The sequence below is a fragment of the Lissotriton vulgaris genome, chromosome 9, assembly GCF_964263255.1.
Source record: "Lissotriton vulgaris chromosome 9, aLisVul1.2, whole genome shotgun sequence".
Classification (NCBI taxonomy): domain Eukaryota; kingdom Metazoa; phylum Chordata; class Amphibia; order Caudata; family Salamandridae; genus Lissotriton; species Lissotriton vulgaris.
The window spans coordinates 626,823,574-626,844,214 of record NC_141697.1 but is presented as its reverse complement, the minus strand read 5'-3'; the positions used below and the strand labels follow the sequence as shown (position 1 = coordinate 626,844,214).

At 49.5% G+C, this 20,641-nt stretch overlaps 1 protein-coding gene across 1 annotated transcript in view; it reads right to left on the bottom strand.

Annotated features, from left to right (window-relative positions):
• LOC147691986 (cytochrome P450 2C16-like) overlaps positions 1-20,641 on the bottom strand; it is a 307,127-nt gene that overhangs the window by 104,624 nt on the left and 181,862 nt on the right. The window contains exon 5 of the mRNA XM_086938279.1: positions 7,758-7,934. Within this exon, the coding sequence (XP_086794405.1) occupies positions 7,758-7,934 (177 nt within the window). The remainder of the gene's footprint in view (positions 1-7,757; positions 7,935-20,641) is intronic.

Genomic DNA, 20,641 nt, shown 5'->3' with positions numbered 1-20,641 from the left:
TCATCACAGGGTTGCCGTCCGATGCAGGCAAATCAGCAGTGTTGGTGGTAGTGGACAGCTTGACAAAGATGGGGCACTTTGTGCCTTGCAGGAACTAACCAACAGCTGGACAGACAGGGCAGTTGATCTTGAGTGAGGTTGTCCGTCTCCATGGCCAGCCGGTAGTGATTGTGTCGGATAGGGGACCTCAGTTCGTGGCTAGTTTTTGGAGGACTTGGTGTAAGGCGTTACAGATCTAGGATGCTGTTTCCACATCGTTACATCCACAGACTGATGGACAAACAGAGCCTTATCCAGACTCTAAAAAAGTACTTGAGATGCTATTCGGAGGAGGCACAAGAGTCGTGGGTCTCAATGCTGTGGTTGGCCGAGCTGTCATACAACAACCAGGTACACTGCTCTATAGGGGTCTCGCCCTTCATGGCCAATTTCGGGTATGTCGCAAAGACCCTTCCAGTAGAAGTTCCGGCGGAAGTGGGCAATCAACCCTCGGTCCAAGCCCCCATGAAAACTCTGTTAGCGTTGCATCAGAAACTGGCAGAGCATCTCCGGAAGGCTAAGATGTTGTACAGAACATGGGCGGATGGACCCGTTTACAAGGTGGGGGACACAGTGTTGCTGTCCACCAAGAACATTTGTTTCAAGCTTAGGAGTGTTTTCCATCCTAGGTAGATTGGCCCGTACGAAGTGGTGAAGAGAGTGAACCCAGTGGCTTACAAGCTTCGTCTACCTGGTAGTCTACGGATTCACCCAGTGTTCCACTGTGGGTTGTTGAAACCGGCGGGTTCGGCAAGGAGAAGGGCCCCTCCCCCAGTGATCACGGCGGATGGAGTGGAGTACGAGGTGCGGAGGATTCGAGACTCCCAGTATCGGAGGGGTCGGTTGTGGTTCCTGATATCCTGGAAGGGTTATTCGGAGGAGGAAGATTCATGGGAACCATGTAGCGCAGTGCACGCCCCAGAGCGATTTGTTCCTTCTACATGAAACATCCGAATAAGCCTGGTTCTAGTAAGGCGCTGGGAAGGGGGGTATACTGTGGCAATCCAGCTAAGGCGCCTGCCAAGATATGAGGAATGGGCGCAATAGTGGAACTACGAGTCCCAGAAGGCTCAGGTCAAAGAGGTCGGGAACGCGCACCCGAGCATGTGCGTAATTCGTATCATTCTCCCGGGAACGACATCGGAGATTCGAAGGAAGCTGCCACAGCCGGTTTTCTGGTGGAACCCTGAGAATGTACCAGAGCGAGGATCCGCTCTTTCTGACCCCATGTTCTTTTGCCGTCAGGTAGGGAGAAAGGAGTAAAACTCTGTCTCTCAAACTTTTACCTACGGACTGTTGACTTTTCAAGGGAGTGTCCGTGAAGCTAGCGGATTTCTCGACCTTGCTCTACACCGTCTCTAGAAAAATAGAGGGCGGAAATTAACTGCTGTGCTGATTGAAATTTGCCGTTGACTACTGCCGGTGAGGTAGTGGGTGTCATTGTTTCCCCACTCGTAGCAGAGTGCGGTCGGGGAAAGGCATTGATGGTAACTTCAAAGGAAGCGTGTTGATCCCCCGGTAAGGAGGAGCACTTTAACTGGCTGTGTACGGCGGCAGTTGTTACACCGTGGAAGCCTATGGTACATTTATATAGTGACTTCCAGCATTGCACATTCTAAACGTATATTCACCATTGACTATAGGGGAAGGGTATTTGCTTAACAAGGACTTCTGATGAAGTAATCAGGATTCTCCAGGTGCAGGATAAGATCCGTTGATCTACAGTGGATATTTGGTTATGTTCGTTTTGTGTTTGGCAGAGGATCTGCACTGAAGGTATCTATTCTCTTAGTGAGACCTAAATGAGTGTAGCATTTGAGGTGGGGAGTGAGAGTGCTAATATTGTTTGCTTGTGTCTTTCAGATCCTTTGTCCCTGCTGACCCTTCCCCGACCTTTATCCCCTGCCTGATCGGTCCTGAACTCAGTGATTATTCATGTTGAGTTCGGATCTGTCTGGAAGTGGAACCCTTATAGCATCATCTGAACCCTGAGGAGCAAGAGGAGCTTAACAGCCAATGGTTCTATAAAAGTAGGATACACACAAAGCCACACTCTTCTCTTGCAGTGTGTCCATAGAGCAAGTGGGTATGGCAGAACTTTTTGTCCTGGATGAGATCCTAATCCTTACTTAGGAGGCCCTTGTCTTGGTGCAGGAAGACGAGGGGTCACTGTATTAAATGTGCAGGGCAAACCAAAGTGGCTTACCAAATATTCCAAAACCCCCCGAACATGACTGAACCCCATGCATTAAAAGCATACCAGCTGGTCATGGTGTCCTTCAAACACCTCCTTAGTATCAGTGGGGAGGCATTAAAACCACATTTTGCCACTAGCACAGCAATACCCCTCTTATGAAACTTCCGGCTTTGCTACATTTCCATGCAAGAGAGGGTGACCAGAACCCAGCAGGACACTTCCATAGTATATCACAGCCAATGTTTTGTAATACCTTCAGGTAGGTGATGGGTGCATTTCTCACACTAGTACTCCAGATCACCATTTCCCAAACTGATCCTCGATCATACCACTGTGGCAAATTTCTATGTCACTAAGTGGTTTCCTAATGTGTTGGGGCAAATGACTGCTCCAACATAAGTCTTATACCACCACGGTTAAGTAAGAAACAACAGCAAACCAAAAATATACAGATGGTTTGTGATGCTACTCTAGCGTTCACTCCCTGCTGCACACAATTCACAGAATCAACCTGTGACTTCATGAACATTCGGAACCGAAGGATTCCATATGCCATGGAAACATAGCATACAAGAAGGGCATGGCTACTGGCTGAGTACATACATCTCTCCATGTCTCCCCCTGACTGCACCTAACCGTACAAATACAGCGAAGAAATGCATGATTGCAGTGAGAATAATTATCTTCATCACCTGCTACACAGGTAAAACACAGACAAACGCATCATGGTAGTTGTGCTGCAAAGCTAAAGCTCACATCAACAGCAGAACCCCAATATAAACTTCAAAGACCCAGACCCTAAATCACATTTGCTGTCTGTAGAAGGACTATAAGATGGGGAGGTTGTGCCCCCAAAAATGTGTCATCAGCCAAGCAGCCAGGTTGGCTGTGTGAGAAGTGAAGCTCTGTAAGACTTTTGCCTGTGACCAGGACTGGGGTCAAGGCTTGCTACTATCCCTGTTGTGTGAGGGGACATCACCCAGGGAAATCAAGACCACGTGCCCTGGAGCCTGAAGCGCCAGCACGTGCCTGCTTGCCAAGAACAGTGAGAGAGAGCGTTGGAGGGAGCAAAGTCCTGTGGGGAGCTCTACTGTGAGGACTCCCTGTGCCAGGTGTGGGGATTTGGCTGAGCACAGAGCATGTCATCACCCATGTGCAAGATTGTTTCAAGCAACCCCCGTATGCGGGAGTCGACTGCCGTAGATTGAGCCATGTGATGAACAACTTGCGGGTCTTGCTACCCCATTCCCGCAGTGCTCTGGTGACCCCGTATGCCAGTGGAAAGCCACTGATAAAGGATCATTCCACTGAGGGCCAAGTCTTGTTATTGTCTGCCCCGGGATGCTGAGGCTGGAAGAGCCTCCACCCGGATAAACACGTGCCACAGCAACTCTGTATGGCACAAGGACTGCCAGAGACACTGTGGACAGCGTCACACCCTCGCTAACCCCAGTCGGGAGCTGAAGAAAGGATTACACCATCCCCTCCCTCCCTGTTGAGCAAATCAATTTAAAGAGACTGCAATCACAGAGATCTGCTCTGACATTTGGAAGACCTACAGCAGTGCCGTTCAGGAGACCGGGCCAGCACTGCCAAGTGCTGTCGCATGGGCCACAAGCAGCCTGACCTCTCCAAACTGAGCAGGACTCGTGGGTGTGCATTTGAAGGCACCTGCTGCATCATTGAATTCTTAAGTGCTGCAAAAGTGGGTAAGACATAAACTGTGCTTGTTGGGCCCCCAGGAACTCACTACTAATGGTGCTGCTGCACCATGGACATTTTTGACTAAGTTCCTAAAAGGTCAAAAGAGAAAACTCTGAGTATGGCCTAATAGTTTGCATTCCTTGATGCAGTCACCAGTGAGTGAATGGGGAATAACACTGAACATGTTACTTTAGGAGAGTGGGACAGTGATTCCCCTGACAAAGACTAGAGCACCGACCTAAAATAAAAATAATCTATAAAATGAAGCATTTGGACGGACACTAATTTTTTGTTTGCACCTTTTGCATTTTGAGTTATGAGTTGTGTTCACTCACCTAAATCTCCCCCTCCCCAAGGGAGCCTTGACTGGTCGACCACATGGGTCGTAAATGCCGCTGCAACACCTTGTAAATGAAGAGTGCCGGGAAGTGAAACTTTGCTTGTTTGGCACTTTTTCAGGCTCTTTTCATTTACATGCACAGTTGAAGTACTAAACAAAAGTATGTGAACTATGATCCTGGGTGCAATGGTTTCAGGGGCATTGAGACGGGTGGCAGGGTCAAATGTAGCTAAAAAGAGTAAAATATTGTTTAACTATTTTGTTTTTTCATTTTCTAGTGACAACATATGAAATGATTTGTACATGATAAATGAAAAATATATGTAAGTTAAAATAAAGAGTAGGAAATGAATCTCTTACGTTGTTAAACCTCTGCTGGCTAAGGGTATCACTGCAGATGTTTGTGTGTGACAAAGAATCACAACATTGAATCCTATTTGCCACAGCGGGAAATAGTGGCTTGTGTATTTATAGTGCTACAAGGTTTCCATCCTGTGGCAGAAAGCACTGTGAATATGCAAATCATATTTTATAGCTATACATTTTAGTATTAAGCAGAGCCACGGGAATTATGTGATTTTGCAGGTGTTTCTTTTTCCACATAATTGTTGCATTTGCCAAATAATGCATCATCTGCTGAATAATCTTCACAATTTATTAAAAACAAATTAGCTGTTGGCCTAAACAGACGAAAAGTTACTAAAAATATTGCAATGTGTCTGGGGCTTTGGAATGCTCTAAACAAAAGTTGACTGATCATCTTTCAGTTGCTTATTGCTGTATTTGGTTGGTAAACTGGCCCTAATAAGATTAAATATTCGCACAGATTGTGTTACCATGAGTAAAAAAACAAGCATTTGCAATGCAATAGGTCTTGCATTATAAAAGTTTGAGCTGATGGCATTGCTAATAATAATGCAACACTAGCAGCTCAAAGATTCAGTAATGTGAGACCTATTGCATTGCAATTGGTTTTTTTCTTTGTGTGGTTGTGGTTGTGTGTGTGTGTGGTTGTGTGTGTGATTGTGTGGTTGGGTGTGGTTGTGTGTGTGTGTGTAGTTGTGGGTGTGTGAGTGTGTGTGTGGTTGTGTGCGTAGTTGTGTGTGTGGTTGTGTGTTTTGTTGTGTTTGTGGTTATGTGTGTGTGGTTGTGTGTGTGTGGTTCTGTGTGTGGTTGTGTGTGTGTGGTTGTGTGTGTGTGGTTGTATTTGGAGGATGTATTTGTGGTTGTGTGGTTGGGTGCGGTTGTGTGTGTGGTTCTTTCAGGAGGAGGCATCACAAGATCAGACTTAACCTTTAAGGTATGACTGTTTTTGTTTTTGTAATAGCGTGAACCCAGGTGGTGGTAGGGAGGAGGCAAGCAGTGATGCACTCAGATACAGAGCCCTGGTCCTTCAGACCACTGGGGCCTCGGAGTAATGGCCAGGCGAAAGAGGAGACAGATTCATGGATATTGCCAGAGAGATGTAGGGGGTCATTTTTTGTTTATAACTAGACAGAGACAGCTTGCTCTGAGAGATGATTCTAGGGAACGGGGGTGATTTGATCGTCCGTTTGACAGGGCCATCACCCTCTTAGTGCAGCAGGTCCTGTGGATCTGAGGTGTTATTGGCTACTGCCCCATAATTATGGCTGTCCTACTACAAACAAGGGCAGATGGGGCCCATTTGCTAGTATTAGGGCCGAGGTCATGCCTGCTGTGCATGAAACAGGGCCCTAACAAGGGGGGGGGGAGATGTGCTTCATGATGGCCCAGTAAAGCGGGCACTGCAGACAGCCTGGTTCACAGATATATAGGTATCATTGGTGCTACAGGTGCAGTAGTATGAGGGCCCGCAGTATGAGGGGTCAACTACAACTATTAAGGCTCTCTTACTACGCATCTTTGCTTGAATTGGAGCTCAGTGTACACTTAGGGGCATATTTGCAAGAGATTGCACTACCGGAACGTCACTTTTTTACGTTCTGGTGGCGCAATGCCCTGCGTAATATTTGGAAAGTGGCATTGTAAATATGGTATTGTTTCACGCAGTTATAGGCACATAAGGGGCGTGCAATGAATGTTGCTGTGGGCTTTGCACAGCAACACCCATTGCTTTTTGATGGTGCTCCAGATTTACATGGACGTGTGAATCTGAGGCAGCGTCAAAAACAAGCCCCATGCAATAGCAGGCATTAGATTGGTGCAACGAGGAGAAGAACTATTATTTCTCCTCGTTTTTTCTTTTTCTATGTGTGCTGCATTCTCAGCACACATAGAAAGAGCAAAATACCATTAATGATTGTTAATGTGCAGGAAGGTGTCCCCATAAACAATAATTAAATAATGGTGATTTACTACACATAGAAGTAACAAATCACCATTATTGTTTGTTTATGTGCAGGAAGGGACACAATCCTGCACATAACCAATCATTCCCTGCAAACGCAAGCGTGTCTATGTTGCCACTGGGAAGCTATTTTTTAGCGCAAGCAGTTGGGAAAACACTGGGGTGCACAGTATTGTTGTAAATACTGTGCATCCCTGTGTTTTGGAAATGGCAGAGCGTGGTGCTGCAAAATTTGCAGCAGCTCCGCGCTGCATCAGTTCCTTGTAAATATTCACCTTGTAGGGCCAGTGGCACTTTTGACTGCAGAGCAATGGATAAGGGACAGGGAAAACTGAGCCTGTTACAAGATTGGAGTAATGCTCATGCATGGTGCGGAGTGGGTGAAAGAGACAGAGGAGAACCTGCTATTCAGGGCCGAAGCTATTATTAGTACATGGGGTGCAATTATTATGCAGCCCAGAAGTGTGTGTGGTAAATTTCTGTCATTGTTTGATGCATTTACACTGGTTTAACTCCATGCATGCTCATGACGGAGCCGCTCCGTCATGAGCCGCGGTTGCGCTGTGCTCATGACGGAGCGGTTCCGTCATGGCCCTGCCGCCGTGCCTGCGCGGCCCTGATTTCGCGCCTGTGCGGCGCGTTCTATTGAGCGGGTGGGGCCATGACGGAACCGCTCCGTCATGAGCACAGCGCAACCGCGCCTCGTGACGGAGCGGTTCTGTCACGAGCATGTGAGCGCCGCTCGCCCCCCCCCAGCGCTGCGGCGGAATTGCCGCTGCAGCGAAGGGGTTAAGTCTCACATGTATTGTGTTTCATAGGATACAGATAATGTCTCCCTGAAATTATCTCATAGGAGCCCCCCTGTGCTCAGCCCTGTAACTCACGGTCCCCCAATCCTGGCATACATTTTTGGAGGGGCCCCTGACTTCAAAATATTTTGCTTTGGGGGCTCAGACCGAAAAAGTTTGAAGACCTGATTTAGATAGTGACAGATGGTAATTATATTTTTTCTGCATAGTTCCACCTTACAGCCATTTTTTTAATCAGACCACTTTATAACCTTTCAGAAAAGGCAGACAATACATTTATTCTGTGCATGTAAAAGCGCTAAAAATCCACAGATATGAAGTCACCTTATGGGAACTCACCTGCTGCATTTTAATGAGGAAGCAGTCAATGAAGTCCCGAGGGTTGCTTGGATCCAACGTCGCTTGGTGTTCTTTGATATATTCTTTAATAAATATTCTTGTTTCCTTAATATTTTTTAGAAACTTGTTGTGAGGACCAGGCAATGGTTGAATGAAACTTGGAAAGCGATTAAAGATCTGTAAAAACAGGAGAGTATTTGGTAGCATAATTGCATAGGGTATAATGGTAGCAGTCACTTTTCTCGTTTTTTTGGGCTATATTCGGGACCTGAGTGGGAACACAAACCTGCCCTGGCAATTAAGTCGGACCAGCCCTTAAGGGGTTCTGGTGGGAAGCACTGCTGCGGGGCATATGTAGCAGGGGGCCGATATTCCAACACTGCTGCAAAACCTGCCCCCACCAGTCCAAAACCGACCCCACCCTTCCAACCCACTGGGAAAAAGCACAATGCTTAGCTTCGGCCAGTCTGGCTCTGCCTATAATTGTTTCTTGTGTCAACTAGGATGACTTTTTTATCAACCTGTCAAGGGGAATGCTTGGAAGGCTTTTTCCAACAGGCATCTAGAGTCATAATTGAAGAGGTTCCCTTTCATGAGGCATGAGGACTGAATACCTACCCCCTCTCCAACCCTATGACACTAGTTTCAAGGATGTGATATTGCATGGCTTTGAAAGAAGGTTTGGCGTAGTGGCCACCCTACTGATTTTGGGAAGTAAAGCCTTGGGGCCAGATTTAGTCATGTTTTATGCAATGCAACTGAGTAAGGGAACACGCTGTGCTGTGTGAAACAGCGAGAGTAGAAATACACCATATCTACGAAGCTATGGTGCACTTCTGCTCGCCCTTGGCTGGTGCACGCGTGCTGCTTAGCACCAATGCATATAGTAAGAAAAAGGCCAGCAAGGGATTTTGTTTACTATCTATTTCTCAGCACTAGTAGGATCTGTTATAAATAATCAGAATACCTAAGATTGTTTTCAATCAGTGGCTGTGCTATGTTGTTGACTTTTAGTATAGAATTCCCAAAGGATCAGTACAAACAGTGTTACCACACTAACACAGTAAATATAATGAATAATGAATAAATGAATAAATGCAAAAAAATGCAAAAAACCAGGGTTTTATGTTGTCTAAAGATTATTTGTTTTCAAGACAAAAAATATATAGCTTTATACAAAAGAGATAAACATTCATATAAAATAGGGTGCATACATAGATATTATTTAGATATTCAAGGTGTCGATTGTTTCCTCCTTTGGTATATCTAAATCATAAGTCCAGACTGCGCAAAAAAAGTTATATTGATTTCCACTCAAATCAGAAGAAAATCAAAGATGACATATTAGATCACGGTGCAGAGTTGGACTGAATAGTCGACGTTTCGGTCTCTTTGGGCAATATTCACAAGACCATCATCAGGACAAAATAGCCTCAACTTGATTCGTCTGGACTTTGGCGGGCTTACGATCGAGACTCGAAAAATATACGAGTGTTTTGGGATTGATCAAATGCGGACACCCTGTTGAAAATAACCTTTGGCAACACTCCTGTATAAAATACGAGTAAATTTTGGCACAATAAGAATCACTTCTTTGCCTTGCATCAACGCCACGATTGAAAGTGCTGCTGCTGCCTTGACTATACGAGTGACGTGTTTCTAATTAAGTAAAAAGGGTCTTTTACTGTATATAGAATTATTTTGTCCTGATGATGGTCTTGTGAATATTGCCCAAAGAGACCGAAACGTCGACTATTCAGTCCAACTCTGCACCGTGATCTAATATGTCATCTTTGATTTTCTTCTGATTTGAGTGGAAATCAATATAACTTTTTTTGCGCAGTCTGGACTTATGATTTAGATATACCAAAGGAGGAAACAATCGACACCTTGAATATCTAAATAATATCTATGTATGCACCCTATTTGATATGAATGTTATCTCTTCTGTATAAAGCTATATATTTTTTGTCTTGAAAACAAATAATAATCTTCAGACAACATAAAACCCTGTTGTTTTGCATTTTTTTGCATTTATTCATTTATTCATTATTCATTGTATTTACTGTGTTAGTGTGGTAACACTGTTTGTACTGATCCTTTGGGACTTCTATACTAAAAGTCAACAACATAGCACAGCCACTGATTGAAAACAATCTTAGGTATTCTGATTATTTATAACAGATCCTACTAGTGCTGAGAAATAGATAGTAAACAAAATCCCTTGCTGGCCTTTTTCTTACTATAAGTACTGCCCAAGCCCGCAAGGGTATATTGGGTTGCTCACCTTCATATCTTGTAGCACCAATGCAGGCACCCTTGTGCCATGGTGCAAGGGTATCTGCGTTACAGACAGGTTTGATTTTGTGCTGGAGGTAATAACTCCCTGCACAAAAACAATCCCAAGGCGCAATTTTCTCTTTCTATGTGGGATGCAGAATGCATAATCCATAAAAAGAGAAAATAAGGAGAAGAAACAAAAATATTTTTTCTCATTACACCGAATTCGGGAGGCGCACCATCTTGGCACAATCCCTGGCTTACTGATTTTAGTAAATCTAGGATTGCGTTAAATTTCATGGGTGGATAAATGGGGACAGCCTTGCTCCACCCGTGGAATGCATACCACTATGAAATATAATGCAGCTCAAGCCACTGCATTGCGTTACTTTTCTGTACAAAGTTGCGCAAGGCGGCACTAATCATCCCTTGGTTAGCTTACTAAATATCACTTAAGGACTTGCTCTGTCTTGAGTCGACTTGCATGATGCAAAGACAACGCAAGTCCTTGGTAAATCTGGTCCCTGGTTATAATCACATTTTTAGCACTTAGCCATATTAGTCCCAATCTCTATGTGCGTACTTTTGACCCATTGATTTACAACACTGAACATGCCATGTTAATGCTATGTAATGCTACTGTGTGTTGTGGTATCACAACAAAACAAGAAAATAAAACTCCAGGTATCCTTCAATACAGAAAAACATTTGTTTACCTTTTTGTTTGTTTCTTCCCACCATCCTATTTCAAGTGAGTTGAAGTTTAGCGAAAGACCTCAAAGCATTGACCCTTAAAAGATGTATTTTGCACATTTGGGATATGTACATCATTATATTGTAGCAGCATCACTCCATGAGGGCTGACACTCTCAGAATTGGTATTTTGCCTATTCCAAGTGACTCTATTGTAACAAAGCTGGTATACATATTTTACTCAGAGGGCCATCTTCGATGCAATGCATTTAATTTGAATATGTGCACACTACCATATAGGGAACCCTTTCTACTCAATCTACACAAGATAGAGTTTGACGAAGGGGGGTGCAAAATATTTCTTCGAGTATTCCAGATTTCTTATCATCATAGGTTAAAGTCAATTCAGTATTTAAAGCTCCAATCACATTTTATGTCCCCAACATATAAAACATTCTGCTAGGGGCAAACTCTGACTTGAGCTTTCCCAGTTTTGCATTAGTTTCGATACCCAAATATGGTGGTTATAAAGATTTATAAAGATAACTCTATTTGATTTGGGGTGTGTGGTTTCTCCTGTGGTGTGCATATACACAGAGAACAGGACTGCATAATTCACCAATATATATGAAATAATGGTGAAAACTACGAATGATGCACATCAAGTCTCAAACAGTTTAGCCTCTTTTATAAGGCATGAGCACTCAATCACGTCAGCAGGAGTGCAGAGACAAGTGTCCTGCAAAAATAGGAGGTCAACATCGCAAATTAAGTGATATATTAACTCCTCCATCAAGTGCTACAGGCCATGAACATTCTAGTACACCATAGACTATGATCTAGGTTTAAGAACATTCAGTGAATCCTTTAGTTAACTCAATATCCTTAACGTTCAGCATTTCTTTTAACCCTTAACATTGAATCTCTATCTAGCTCAACAGGTGGTATGGGGGTAAAATCAGTTGTGGTTGCTACCTATCTAAAGTGTCAGGGCAGCCACGGGGGAGTGAGGGTTTTTTGGGGGCAGGGGAGACATATTATTTAAGTAAAAACTAAAAGATTTACCTGCCGCTCCGCTCCTGCTGAAAGCCGCCTTTCTGCTCCTCTTGTTGGCCTGGAAGGGGATAGGCCCTCAGGGCACAGGCACCACACCCAATCCAGATACTGCTCTCATAGGATGAGAGTAGCACCAGGATTGGTCTGAGCGGCCTCCGTTGCCACTCACACAGTCAATTGGGGCCTGTGGCTTTTCTCCAACCCGGCGGTGTAACATAGCTGGGTAGGAGAAATATAACTGGGCATGTGTGTTTAGCCGACCTAGGATGGTCGGCCAAACTCACATAAGCACTTATATTTGCACATTACTCCTCCTCCCTAACATGCCAAGCCCCTCCCTATACTTAGTGCGAGGCTGAGACAGCCATATGGGACACAATGATAATAACATTGTGTCATTATCAATTTATTTATCATCTGCTGGCACGGGCTGTGTTGCTGCTCCTCCACCATTTCGGAGGAGCCACCCCTGGGTAATAGATGGCTGCATCAGCATATGCTGACCAGACACCCCCTTGCTTGTATTATGTTCACTGCAGCCTAAAAAGTCCCCACTCTTTGCCAGAGTTTGGTTTGCCCACTCTCCTCCAAAGTGGTAACAAGTAGTCTCTCGAGTAAACAAATAGTGACGTGCATCAAGAACATTTTGTTAACTTTTCTCTCCCACAGTTGGTAAATTTAAAATATCCAACCAATGTTTTTCTATGCAGCTTCAGCACCTACATTTATACTTTCAACATCCAATGACATGAGACACATTATTGTCCCATAATAAGGGCACCAGGGTGATAGATAGATAGAAGCCCACATGATGCAGCTGCGGGGAACACAGTGCCAAGGGGGGCTTGGGGGGCAGCTGAGCCGCGAGATTTGGGAGGGGGAAGGGGGAGAGTGGATGAGAGGCCATTTTGCTGTGTTGGGCTGCCTGAGGGATAGCCCAGAGGCAGCCCAAAACGAAGTTTAGTAGCCCAAAGGTTTTAAATAGGGAGCCCACGTTTCCCCAGCCACCATTTTAGGTATAGAGACCTGGTGGCATGGAGCGATTTAGGCAGGAGCTTTTTTGTCTAGTGTTATGTTTTGTGGTAGTGTCTTACTGGTTGTGATGGAGTCCCATGGCGATGTGCGTGTCCTTGAGGCCATCCGCCTGCTGAGCGAGGCAGGGCGGATGGACCTCCTGGTGGGCCCTCGGGAGGTGGTGTGCCCGGCATGGCGCGCGTCCGTGGGCGTGGCGGCGGCGGTCATCGCCTGCTTGCCGCCACGTAAGATGGCGCGATTTCAGGTGGGTCTTCAGGGCCGCGCCGATGCCAGGAGCGCGGCCCTGGTGGTGGCAGGCAGTGCGGGCGAGGCGGAGCAGGGGGCACGGCCGAGGCGCGCTTCCAGTGGCGCCTCGCCGCACCTGGTTATGGCGTCTGCGGATCGGGCTGGGGGCGGGGCAGTAGGCGGGAGGAGGCCGCGGGCAGAGAGCGCTCCAGAGAGAGCATCGCGGCCGCGCAGGGAGTTGCGCGGCCACTCCAGCGCATCTGCGGAGGTCGGGGAGGCCCGGCCAATGAGCAGGGCCTCCTCGGGGGCTGTGAAGAAGTCGGGAAAGGGGATGGGAGGGAAGGGGATGGGGGGGCGGGGGAGAAGGCCTCGGGATCGGGGGCGGGAGGGGCCCGGAGGGAGACTGAAGTGGGACACGGTGGGAAGGAAGGGAGGGGGGGAAGGACAAAGACATATGCGAAGAGGGAATGTGGCCCAAAACTCAGAGGGAGGCCGGAGAGCCCCTCACCTGACAGGCAGGGGCCGCGATTGAGGTTGGGACGGTCAGGAGAGCTAGCAAGAGGGGGGCAAAGGGCGAGCGAAAGGGGGAGCGGGCATGGTGGCCGGGGGGGAGAGGGGGAGCTGGCTGCATGCGAGCAGGTAGGGGGTAGGGAGCTGACAGCCACGGGGGGCGTTGGGGGAGGAGCGGGGGCAGGCAGGAGGGGTATCCCCATTACTGATAGAATCCGAGGACAGTGAGAGGGAGTGGGAGGGTTTGGATGTTTTCGAGTCTTGGGAGGAGGGGGTGCAGGAGGCGTGGAATGCGAAAGGGGGCAAGGCGGGGTGTGGGGAGGAGGAGGCGGGCCGTCGGGTGGGGAGGGGGGCGGAGCGCGCAGGTCAGGATGGGGAGGGGGTTGCGGGGAGGGGAGAATGCGTGTTGGGGGGGAGCTCATCGGAGGATGGGGGAGCGGGAGAAGGGGGGCTAATCTGGAGTGAGGATGAGGAGGTTGGGGGTGTGGGGGGTAGGTGGGGGGAGGGAGTGTGGGGTGGAGGAGGCACGCACATACAGGGTCCCAGCACACCAGCAGTACCTTTTTTTTGCAGGGGGACGGCTGGCACGGGGCTGCGGACTTGGTAAGGTTGGGGGCGGCCCAGCGACACCAAGGAGAAGGAAGGGCGGATCTTCCTGCAGCAAGCCCGGAGTCAGCGAGGGATCACATCGCGGCTGGCTCACAAAGGCCCCATGCGGGCTCACCAGCCCCTCCACCGACAGGGCCCCAGCGGCTTGGGGATCATTGGCGGACATGGAGCACCGGCACGGAGGACTTTTATGTTTTGAGCGGGGGGAGAGAAAGGTTGTGGCCCTCCGGCAGGGTGCAGTCGGAACCGCCGCCGGCTTGCCGAAGTTATATGTGGGGTGGAGTGGAATTGTTTGAAGGGGATGAGGACAGTTTGGAGGAAGGGGAATTGAGTGATGGCGAGGGCGGCCGGGGGTCCAGTAGTGGTGTCAGTAATTTCTTGCAGGTCTCACGGGGCCTGGGTGCTGCGACGGCCCGGACACAGTCGGGGGACAGGTCAGCGATGGATCGGAGAGGCGATGAGCAGCAAGGAGAGGTTTCGATGCCAGGTAAATGCAAGGCTGCAGTGTGCATGGTGTCGGTGGGAGTGGGGAGGGAGGTGGGGGTGATCGGCTATGCAAAGGAAGGTATGTGGTTGATCGGGGTGTGGGGTGGGATGAGGCCGCCCTGGCTCCCGGAGCGACAGGATTGGAGGGGATCACAAGGGAGGGGAAGGAGGAATGGTGGTCCCGGGGAAGCAGGGCACTGGCGGTGCGGGTTTGGAAGGAGGTTTGGCGACGGGCGCCGTGGCAAATTCAGAGGGCATGGATGGTTCGGGTGGTGCTGGCGCTGGGAGTTCGCTGGAGGCGGCAGGTGGCACGGTGAAACCAGAGAGCAAGGAGGTGGAGATTAAGCGGCTCCCATATATGGGGGTCACAAAGCCGCTGGGGGCCCATTTAATGGCGTCTACTCAAGACAAAATATGGAAAGGGGAGTATGCGGAATTGTTAAAGTTGTTGCACCGCGAGGTCCGGTCGAAGGAGGTCTCGAAGGAGGAGGAGTATGAGCTGCAGAAGAGGCCGAGGGTGCCTTTGACGATCGAAAATTGGACGGCGGCTTTTTTGATATTCGCGAGTGTCTATTGTGAAAAGTTCCCAGAGCGATTGGTGTCCTTGTTTAAATACATGGTGGTTATGCGTGGGCGACGAGGAGTTCCGGGCGCAGATGGCGTGGGACCCGGAGGCAAAGTGGGGTGAGTTGGACTGCGATCTCTGGCAGCATACAATGGGGTTGGCAGGGTCGGGCAAGACCATCTTTACCGCCAGTGGCCTACCGATTATATATCAGTCCTTTCAGGGCTGCGCCACCCGAGGGGGGTGGGGGCCGGTTTCAAGAGCCAGTCCGGAGCAGTGGGCGCCTGCTGGGACATCAATAAAGGGGCATGTGTCCGGGAGCATTGTCGCTTTACCTTTAAGCATGAGTGCCCCGGTTGCGGTAAGTACGGACACCCTGTGGTCCGTTATTGGGGCTCCCCCAGGTAGCAGCACAGGGGTTCGCAGTTTTCGGCCGGAAGGGTGCTCGTCGGCACCGCTCAGCCGTCGGGCAGCGTCCGAGGCGGTAAGGGGTCTGGGCCCAAGGGCTGGTACTCCGGTTAGTTTGGTACGGTTAACAGCGGCCCTGCATAACTACCCGGATGAGGGGGCCACAGAGGGGTTACAGACCGGGTTTCAGGAGGGGTTTTGTTTGGGCTATGCGGGGCCCCAGCAGAGGCATTGGGCGGACAATTTGTGGTTGGCTCAGGAACACCCAGAGGTGGTACAAAGCAAGTTGGACAAGGATGTCAATGAGGGCCGCATGGCAGGGCCTTTTCTGGATTGGCCATTGGAGGAGTTGATGGTGTCCCCCATAGGGGTTGTGCCCAAGAAGGAGGCAGGGCAGTTCCACCTTATTCAACATTTGTCATGGCCGGAGGGCGGATCGGTTAACAACTATATTGATGAGAATTAGGCCACGGTGTCTTATTCCTCGGTGGAGGCGGCCATGGCCCTAGTGGTGGCGGCAGGACCTGGCGCGCAGATGGCTAAGTGTGACATCAAGTCGCCTTCCCGGCTGCTTCCGGTTCACCCAGACGACTGGTGCCTACTGGGGATCCAGTTTAACGGCCGCTGGTATGTGGACAAGGCATTGCCGATGGGTTGCTCGATGTCCTGTGCGCTTTTTGACTGTTTTAGTTCGTTCCTGGAATGGTGTTTTATGGAACGAACTGGTCACCAAGGAGTTACGCACTACCTGGATGACTTTTTCTTGGTTGGGGCCCCAGACTTCACGGACTGCCAGGTGGCACTGGATAGGTTTCAGGAGATCATGGAGGACCTTGGGTGCCATTGGCACTGGAGAAGACAGTGGGGCCAGGCACGGCGCTGTCATTTTTGGGTATTGAGCTGGACTCGTGTTGATGGTGGCACGGTTGCCGGTGGACAAGCAGCAGCAGATGCTGGGGCTGCTCGAGGTGATGGTGGCAAAGCACAAAGCCACAGTGTTGGAAATTCAGGTCCTGTTGGGGCACCTCAACTTTGCTTGCAGAGTGGTACGCGTTGGGTGGACGTTTTGTAGGAGGTTGGGCCGGGCCCTGGCTGGACAGAGGCCTCCGTACCACCACGTGCGTTTGTCGGCGGGCCTTCGGGAGGACTTGCGGATGTGGCGGTTTTTCCTGACACAGTTCAACGGGGTGCCCATGCGGAGGGATGAGGACATGGTGTGGGACGTGCAGATTTTCTCGGACGCGGCAGGCAGCGACGGGTTCGGGCTCTACTGGAACGGGAAGTGGTGTGCGGAGCAGTGGCCCCCTAAATGGCTGGGGGCTGAGAGGAGCATTGCCTTCCTGGAACTTTTTCCCTTGGTGGTGGAGATATGGCTGTGGGGTGCGATGTTGGCCCACCGACGGGTGACTTTCAACGTAGACAATATGGCTGTGGTCCAGGTGGTGAATCGCCAGTCTGCCAGGGATGAGCAGGTGTTGAAGCTGTTGTGAGTGTTTGTGTTGGGCTGCTTGCGCCATGACATTGCTTTTCGCGCGGTGCATGTCCCAAGGATTGACAATGACATTGCGGATGCTTTGTCTCATTTGCAGTGGGGGAGATTCCGTGGGTTAGCCGAGGACGCGGAGCAGGACCCGACGCCAATGCCGCAGCTGATGTGGCACATAGGCAACACCAGATGTTGCAACTGGTTCTAGGATCCTTGGCGGAGTCGACCATGACAACGTATGTGGCTGCATGGGGGGATTTCGTGGCGTCCGGGGCGCGGGAATGGAGAGACAGGAGGATGTTGTGCAGTATATGCTGTCCATGATCAGCAAAGGTTTATCGAGGGTTACAGTAGCAGGCAAGCTTTCATGGGAAAGTTATTTTGGGGATACGCCCCATCCGCTGGGGAGCTCGGGTCTCGGATGTTGGAGGGTTGGGCTCGGGAATGTGGGCGGGTGGGGGCGTTTCGGTGGCCTCTGTCTGAGGAGATGTTGGGGAGAGTTGTGGGGGTTCTGCCTTTGGTTTGTAGGGATGGCCGGGAAGCTTGCCTATTTGCCACGTTGATGGTGTGGATGTTTGCAGGGGATTTTCGGGTGTCTGAGCTGTTGGGTTCGAAATCAGGTCCGGGTTTGGGGTGGTTGGAGGTACAGTTGGGGCGGCAGGAGGTGCGCCTCTGGTTGCGTAAGTCTAAGACCGATCAGCGGTGCATCGGGGCGCGGGTGGTACACCGGAAGGCAGAGTTGGGAGATGCGTGCCCGGTGCGATGGGGTTGGAAATGGGAGGGGGAAATGCTGGCAGAAGGCTTGGTGTTTCAGCAACGGGGTCACAGTGTTGGCAGTGTTGCAGAAGGCTTTAGCTAGAGTAGGGGTTGATGGCAGACGGTATGGCACAAACTCGTTTTGAATTCGGGCGGCGTCAAAAGCACATAGATGAGGGTGCGGGCAAGGGGACATTATGCGCCAGGGGAGGTGGTCCTCAAATTGTTATCGCCGTTTTGTGCGCAACGAGGAGTTGGTTTGAATGCGCAATGGGATGTTGGGGTGACATATTTACTGACATGTGTTTCTTGTTTCTGGTTCGGTGGCGAGTCCCATGGCCCGGGACATGTTGATTTGGATTGTGGGCCATTCCTTTGTGAAGAGGGCCAAGTTGCAAGCGCAGGATAGCTATTTTGGTGATAACCTGGGTTTCAATCTTGCAATGTTTCAGGTTGTTTGGTCAGGGAGGGGGGGAATACGATGGAAGGAGTTGATCCCTACGCTAAATGGTCTGGTGCAGAGGGGGCGGTGTCCGGACGTTTTGGTTCTCCACCTGGGGGAGAATGACATGGTGCAGGAGACAGGTTTGGTGTTGATTCGAGCAATGAGGAATGATTTAGCGGAGCTGCGGAGGAGTTGCTCAGGATGTACGGTCATGTGGACAAAGCTGATACAGCGCAGGCGGTGGACAAGGTGCGTAGGAAGATTAATGTGGAGATGGCGCGGTTTTTATCGGCATCTGGGTTTCTCGCGTGTTTGGCATAGGGACATAAAGTACGACACGCCCGAGTTGTTTTGGGGTGATGGGGTTCACCTTTCCAGTATGGGGATGGATTTGTACCTGATGGAGCTCCGTGAAGTTTTGGCCCGTTTGTTGGGGGTACGCCGAGAGTAGGGGTCTGCACTGGTTTTTCTTTCTGCATTGGAAAGGTTGGCGGGGTGGGGTGCAGGGAAAGGGGGAGGCGGTGTAATCACTTAACCTCCACCTTTCCCTGGGTGGCGGAATTGTTTTTAATGTTGGCCAAGTTTGGAGCTCAGTACTTTATCATTAAGTTTGGGGAGTTGGGGAACGGGAGCGGGGAAAGGGTAACCAGTTTGGGAGTTACATTAGAGGGTAGTTAGTTACAGTTGCAAGAAGGCAAATAGGACTGTAGGTCTTGAGAGGTTTTGGAGTTAGGATGTAGGGGATAAAATTGGAAAGTATGATGATGTAATTGAGTTATATATTTTTATATTGCAGGGTGGGGGATTTTATCATGTGGGGATCGTAGGGGTGGGGGGTGAAAGACAAAAGGGGTCAGGTAACTCGGTGTTTAGAGAGGTTTCAGTTTTGTAAGGCGGTTTGCCAGTTTTTAATAAATGTGATGTGCACCTGTTTCAATAAAACGGCCTTTTACACACACAAAATGGTAGTCGGTGTGCTTGCCCCCCCTTCTTCCCTCCCAAATCGCCTTTCACAATTCTTTATGTCACAAAGCACATGGTGACCAAACAGATAACCCCATATCTGCCTGTTGGACAAGATTCATTTCCTTGTAGTTTCTTTAAAATGTTGATATAACTGGTAGGGGTACTAGCTCTTTCCTTCCATGAGCGCTCATTGGGTAGAAGTGACTATCAAACTCTGTGTGGCCAAGAACCCCCTGTCTATACACACCATTATCTATCTACCTTGTCCCTCAACTGCTGTAAACTAAGAACAGTTACTGACGCTGTGGTTCAGGACCACGAAATGGCTGCGAAGAAACCCCACCTCCGCTTAGCCATAGGTGACCGCTGCTCCTCCCACCGCAATGGAGCTCGCGGATTCCCACACATGAGCGACAGCAAAGGAGGTCTCATCGGCCGGCTGGCATTTTTGGCGGCCGGGGCAGGCATTTTGAATTGGTTACAATGGGGCTACTACAGGAAAAGCCTGCAGTGCGATGGTGGATGCGGTTAAAGACCATGACCACAGGTGTTCTATTCCCACTGATTGGAGACTGACGGGCGAAAACTAGCGTGAGGCGAAGCGACGCAGAGCGTAGTGTTCCACGATCACCCCCCCCCCCCCCGGTGATTAGTGACTGGTGAAATCTCTGCGCCTGAGCATGGAAGTTACCAAGGTGACGTGCAGTAAGGACAAAGCCAGTCTCCAAAGGTGAGCCTGCCTGGCAATATTTGTTTCAGCTGACTCAGCTGAAAGAATAGGTTGGGGGGATACCAAAGGGAATGATGGATGGAGCGTTTTAGCAAATCGAACACTCACCCCCAGTCAACTGATCTGGGTTTAATCCATCATCATTCTTCAACTCACTCCACCACCCCAGTTCAGACATGGCCATATGCAAATCAGTCTGACCCTGTGCCTCATTGGAACAGTCCATCCCGAACTGCCAAGCCATGTCTTCCCTGAACTGGAACTAAGCATTCTGGGACCGGTTTCTGGCTAATCAGCCGTCATCAGCCAGGCTAGCTTGAATCCAGTGGCTAAGTGAGCAAGGGACCCACGTCTGGGCATACCCTGCCAACTTAGGGCGAACAATGCAATACCAAAGGGGATGATGGACGGAGTGTTTGAGCAAATCAAAAACTCACCCCCAGTCAACTGATCTAGGTTTAATCCATCATCATTCTTTAGCTCACTCCACCACCCCAGTTCAGACATGGCCATATGCAAATCAGTCTAACCTTGTGCCTCATGGGAACATTCCAGCCCGGACTGCCAACCCATGTCTTCCCTGGACCGGAAACAAGCATCATGGGACCGGATTCTGGCTAATCAGCCGTCAACA